Source organism: Branchiostoma belcheri, unplaced genomic scaffold (genome assembly GCF_001625305.1).
Source record: "Branchiostoma belcheri isolate BF01 breed outbred unplaced genomic scaffold, Haploidv18h27 scaffold84, whole genome shotgun sequence".
Classification (NCBI taxonomy): Eukaryota; Metazoa; Chordata; class Leptocardii; order Amphioxiformes; family Branchiostomatidae; genus Branchiostoma; species Branchiostoma belcheri.
In genome coordinates this window covers 242,338-248,798 of record NW_017804509.1, presented here as the reverse complement: position 1 = coordinate 248,798, position 6,461 = coordinate 242,338, and the positions used below count along the sequence as shown (strand labels likewise).

Below are 6,461 nucleotides of genomic sequence, written 5' to 3'. Positions count from 1 at the left end.
CCCCCCCGATGGTACCTAGGTCACTGCAGTCTTTGATAAGGGCCCTTTGAGTGGCGCTGGCTTGATAGGCGTAGGATGTGGCCTGCCAGTTGCATCCTCTTGCCTGTTATTACGTAGTAAAGGGTTTCTTTATGTCCTCCCAGGCGTTGGCCCTCCGTGACTACTGGCTTGCCCACGTACTGAGTGTGATGTTTGAGCTGGTGGAGTACAGCCTGGAACACCACATCCCAGAGTTTCAGGAGTGCTGGTGGGACCACGTGAGTAACGAGGGATTAATTAGGGGAGAAGCTGGACAATTTAGGGTTTAATAAGACCAATAACTAGCCATTCCTTCAAGTACCAGAGTTATCAACCAAGGATTGAGGTGTTCCTTCTAGTCCTTTTCCGCAATGCAAATGGCACAGATGGACTTTCATGGAAAAAGTTTGAGATTTTGAATTTAAAAGATCGTAACGATGGTCACAATGACACCAGATTGTGGGACAGTATATAAGGAAGTTCATGATGTAAACTGGGGAAACACTTCAACATAAAGCATTCTAAAAACCGGACGTCTTTGCTGTTGGGGTAGCTAAATGTCAACGACTTTAAACCTTCCAAGCAAACATTTGCTTGAATACCAACTGAATGCCCATGGCTGTTTTAAATACATTGTTTCCCCAGTGGATTCTGGATGTGGTCCTGTGTAACAGTCTGGGGATCTGGTGCGGTATGAAGACATTGGAGTATCTGGACATGAGGGTGAGTTTAGTCTCCCTTCTTCGTGTATACATGAAACAGTCTTTGCGACAACCTTAGGGAATGAATACTGGTCTTTTCATTTCATCTATTCATTGCTTTTTCTGTTTAACCAGGGTAGCCCGGCTCTAACCTTTCTACGCTACGTTCGTTTGGATCTTCCGCCAAAAATAAAAAGATAACAGTTTGCAATTTGAATGTTTTTTTTTGCCTTGCAGCTTTACAATTGGCGTAGCCTATGGAACGTCCCGGTCTATCCAAGCAAGAGGACTAGCGACACCTGGAGCCGTATTTGGCGTTTCAAACGTTGCCTGTGCGTCTTCGCGTTCATCGCAAGTGTAAGTGTTTAGCCCCTGTACATGTGTGTCACACTTAGCCGATCGTGGCTATTCTCAAACATGGGGACTTCGGATTTACGTCCCATATCCGGAGGAGAGTCGAGTGAACAAATAGGAGTAAAATAATGCCATGACAAAAAGGGGCTAAAAGTTAAGTAAAATAAGGAGTAAAACGCCTTTCCCAAGCGTCGGCTAGGGATTCAAACCCAGAACATTTACATTTTAGCTCAACAACTCTATTAACCCTTCTACCCCTTAACTGAAGCTAGGAACTCATTGTCACGGGAGTCTAGTGAAGAAATAAAGGTAAAATGTCTTTCCCAATGGCACAGCATTGGGGTCTACTAAGGATCCGAACGCTAAGCCATCAACCTTAACCACGAGTTATCTCCAAACAGATCCCTTTCGGTGGCAAGACAGTATTCATTAGCCAGAGGAGATTGGCCGCCAAAACTCCTCTGGCTAATGGATACTGTCTTGCAATCGAAAGAGATCTGGTTTTTTAGGTTAACCACGATCACCTTGCAAACTTTCTAGCTACTGATCATGGAGTTGAACGCGTTCTACCTGAAGGCCGTTCTGTGGATTCCCATCTCCCACTGGCTGCAGACGCTGCGGTTGGTGCTGTATCTGGTAGGGGGCGCTGTTGTGTCGCGGCGGGTCTACCGGTACATGGACGACCCGTGAGTTCAGAAGTACATTTTGTTTGAGAATGCAGAATATACACAGACATGCGCAAGTCTAGTTACAATTAGATCAGACATATACGCACTTACCGAAAAGAGAATTGTTCAAACATATTATGACATCCAGGAACTACGATGTAAATGAAAAACTATGCAAATTTGTCCATGCTTGTATCAAAAAGAGAGATCTTGTAGATTTGGACTTAGCGCAACAATATAGCACTTGTTCCTCCTACCCTTATACCTCAGTTATCTAACGTAGTCGCGGCATTTGGTCCATGTAGGCGTGAATATGAAATAAATTTCATTGCCATTGTCATTGTTATTACATCCATGAAAATTAAGCACCACAACTACTTTGTTTATGTTCATGTTTCTTCCGTTTGATTTGCTGAACAGGAATTGTGAGCACCTTGCCTATGAAACGTGGATGGCGTGTCTACTTGTGATCACGGAGATCCTGATCATCGTCAGGTTCGGCCCGGATCTGCTGCAGATCCCGCTCCCGGATCACGTGCTGCGCTGCTGGATCGTGGGATTCGTCTGCCTGATGTCATGGGCGGTGTGGAGGTTTTTCATCAGCTAGCTGGGGTATGGATGTGGAGTTTGAGCCTCAGGATGACGTCTACATTGATCCCCAAGCAGATGTTTCTGCGGCTGCAAAACACAATATCAAACTTGCCAACAGTATCCATTGGTCAGGCAGTATTTATTGACCACTTCGGTGGCTAATGGGCATTCCTCTGGCCATTTTGCCTCGCCACGCCATCGTATGATCTTCTTGGAGATTAGTCTACTTATCATACCTGTTGTTTGAAAACATTTACAGTAACTTACCATGTACCCGGGCTCGTTAGTATTGTTGCGCAATAAAGTTTGATTGGTCACTTCATTGGTTATGCTTGATTAATCGATGAACATATATAGCTAGCCCAGTTCTTATAACTGATATGTAAGTCCCTTTGCCCCTATACAGTATCCTAACTGGCCCGGGACTAGACTACCTAATAAAATATCGATGGTTGTTGTACTGAAGTGTCAGTCGCCCTGTCTCCCATACAGTATCTTTTGCTTTAGCCTCTACCAGGCTTTGGAATTAGCTGGAAAGACTAGAAATCGGTCAAATAGACAGATACCAACATGCCAGGAGAGTTGGGAGTACATTTGCCACACCGTTAGCGTGTTATCTGTCAATTTCTACACGAATTCCAGCCACTTCCAAAGCCTGCTAGAGGCTACTTCTACTTGACGTGTCAGTCACCCTGCTACACTCACCCATGCTCGTCCTAGCCGGTACCAGGCTCCGGGAGGCGGCTAGAAATAGTAGAAATTTGTCAATTAGAGAGGTAACATATGCCAGGGGAGTTGGTCCGCTAGAGAGTACGTATGCAGTCTGCCGCATATTAAAGTATACTTTCTAGCGGACTAACCCCTGGCATATGTTATCTCTTTATTTGGCCAATTTCTATCTTTGCAGTCGCCTCTGAAGGCTGGCAGAGGCAATTAATACTTGCTACTTGACGTGTCAGCCACCCTGCTACAATCACCCACGTCAGTACAGCACAGCAGACTGTACTCTCTCACGGACCAGCATATATGTTATAATTTCTACTCTTTCCAGCCGCCGCCCGAAGCCTGGTAGAGACTACGCTGGTCCCACACTCAGTGATCAGTTGCACAAACACCGTAGCCTCCACCAGGCCTTTCTACGGGAATACGGATCGTAGAATTCGGCAAAAAGGAGAGTAAAATATATTGGCCAAGGGAGTCTGCGGGAAGGTAGTTTCTTTCCCTGCGCGGCCAGTCAAACCTACAAGGCGGCCAAACTTCCCCGGCAAAACCAGCGTAGTTAGTCTGGTAGAGACTAAGTCAAACCTACAAGGCGGCCAAACTCCCATGGCAAATATTCTCCCATATATAGCCAGCGTAGTTAGTCTGGTAGAAACTAGCCTCTACAAGGCTTCTGGAGGCGGCTGTAATGAGTAGAAATCGGCCAAATAGAGAGATAACATGCCAGGGGAGTTTCTCTGCTGGGAGAAAACATTGTGCGGCAAAGCCTGGTAGAGGCTAGATAGAGACTACAAACATCGTGCGGGCGTCGCGCGATGCAATGACGGGCAGCAGTCGTAAAAATTCCGGCGTCGGTCGGGAGTCGAACGACTCGGCAAATCTTATCGTGGGGCCAATTACGGTCCTGCCGGTTTATGGGGGTATAAGGTACACACGGGCATTGGGGCGGCCGCGACTTTTACGGCGCGCGGGTTCGCTTTGAAGTCACCCGGCCATTGTTGTGCCGAGTGGTGCGTTTGTGGTTAAATCTAGGCTCGGTTGTATTTCTTTTTCTCTCGCTCCAAACGGACAAAACCGCCTCTGTAGAGCAGCAGTAATAGTCTGCCCTACTGTAGTGTTAAAGGTTGTACGTTGTGTGGTAAAGCGCAATTCGCCATACGGTAGGGAAAAGTTGCCCCGCTCGTCGCCGAGGAAGGCTGGAATGGAGTCCGGATTGGGGTGCAGAGTTCATGATATGTGCATTAACGACTCGCGCTGAAAAGAATTTGCTTCGGGATGACCTCATGTATTCCGCGCCCGGGCCCGTCATATCTGAGACACTAGGAAAGACAGATATGTGACGCTGCCGACGCAAACACCACACCGTAACGCCGACAACACTTACAGGCGACTTTAACACTCCAAATTCACAAACCACGTCTAGACTTCTCCTCTTCACCATCCTGTAAGCTTACATGTATCCTGACTACTTTCCTTTCGCAAAGAATCTGCTGAAGTTTTAGCTGCATAAGAGTTTAAGTCGTCGGTATCCCTGGTTTCCTCCGGCTTACGTCGGGTTGACATAGCTAAGCACTTTATAACTGATCTCAATCTTTCCCCGATTTATTCCGCCCGCTCTGTGTGACTTTTTAATGAACATTAATACGGGAGCAAACAAATAGCGCGAATTCAGGTTGATAAATTGCACATCAAGCATTCATGGGCGGGAGGTTGGTCAGTAGGAGACGGGGCGTTAGTTTGAAATTTCCTGCCCGATTTCTTCTTAAAATTTGCACTTGCGTAATGAATTAATCTTTATCACATATTCCTGCCCAAATGGGCTAAATGAACATAACATGCGACCAAATGTGGTCTATGAAACATGGAGTATTGAATACTGAAACGCTACATTCTAATGCTAAGTGCTAAAAGTCTATATATTACAACAATACTTTATACTACTCTATAATAATGGGAAAGTCTAGTCTCTACTAAGACTCCAATGGGTTGCTGAAAATTTATCATTGGCTAGTAAATAGACCACATGACATGCCCGATGACTTAGTCGGCCATAGGAGCACACTCTACAACCCATATTTAATTCTTCTGGCATATCAATCATTCTATTTTGCCAGTTTCAAATGAAATGTTTTCAGAAACCCATTGGAATCTGGAAGAGACTAGACATTTTTCCTATCGGTATTCAGGTGTTCCCTTTCAGCCTCTTCGACGGCCCCTTAAACATGCAGTCTTGTTCCATGCCACTAACTAAAGTCCCTGTCACCCATAGCCGACCTTGGCCTTCCAACCTTCTCCTCCTCACCTCACCTCACCGGTCCCAAATCAGACCATGGTTTATATATAATAGGAGTTGAACCCTGTCACACACATGGCCTCGGATCCCGACATTCTCCAGACCATGGTTGGGAGTTAGTCGTGATCTAGTTCATCTGTGATTGGAAATTGGTCAGCGAAGTCGCCTGTCAATCTTCAAGAGACGTCTGCGCCAACCGGTTATAAATTTTGAAAATCAAACTCTTATTCTTCATAGATGCGACCAGAGGAGCGAACTGAAGCTGGAACAGCATAAATTCCAGGCTACTCCCGACCCAGTGCCGACCATCGTCGGGAAGTGGTGGGGGCAAAATCGCGGGAAGGTCCTGAGTGTGTGACAGGGGTTACAACATCGCTACGTCGCTACCCTACAACAGGAACTACTTGACTAATTTGCATCTTCTTGTCTTGACTTGTCTAACTTTGTTTCCTTTTGGACTTTCAAAAAAAAAACAATTATCTTCACTTATTTCCTTATCAATCAATAGTTTGTACTTATAAACCTGCTTTTCTGACAACTCTCCAGTGTCACTGACGACAGGTAGTGGATGCTACCTGAAACGTCTGACCGTTTCCAAAATCATATCCAGTTGCTTGCTGCCATGAGTAACTATTTTTTTTGCGTATAGCATCAACATTTCACATGGTCAGCCCTTTCTAAGTTTGCCTGGAGATTTGGGCCTCCCGGAATGCTCCCATCAGATACCGTTAAAAAGAGAAGCCCACTTGAGGTCTCCACTTCCACTTGTAGGTCTGTAACCCGGAGACTTTAGCTGGAGTCGGTCCTACTTATAACTCTGTAGCCTGGAGACTTGAAACCCAGCAAAAATTCATAAGACGTCATTCGAAAACAAGTTCCACGTTTGCTGGACGAGATTAATCGATAAACAGCAAATTGAAAAATAACGCACATGTAATGTATTTTGTACAGTCGTGAATTTACACGCCCGAGGTGTATATTTGTTATGAGTTGTGGGGCCTCGGCGGTAACAAAACGTTGTTAGGTCGAAAACAACGGCATACTTTCATCTGTTGTCCGCAAACAGTTTTGCAAACAGTTCGATTAAAATGTCTCTCTTCCCCGAACGCATCAGCG

At 45.6% G+C, this 6,461-nt stretch overlaps 1 protein-coding gene across 1 annotated transcript in view; it reads left to right on the top strand.

The window, feature by feature from the left end:
- The window catches only part of LOC109486882 (phosphatidylserine synthase 2-like), a 4,803-nt gene extending 2,455 nt beyond the window's left edge, over positions 1-2,348 (top strand). The window contains exons 7-11 of the mRNA XM_019790787.1: positions 144-257; positions 664-741; positions 957-1,076; positions 1,614-1,759; positions 2,162-2,348. Of these exons, the coding sequence (XP_019646346.1) occupies positions 144-257; positions 664-741; positions 957-1,076; positions 1,614-1,759; positions 2,162-2,348 (645 nt within the window). The remainder of the gene's footprint in view (positions 1-143; positions 258-663; positions 742-956; positions 1,077-1,613; positions 1,760-2,161) is intronic.
- The last annotated feature ends 4,113 nt before the right edge of the window (positions 2,349-6,461 follow it).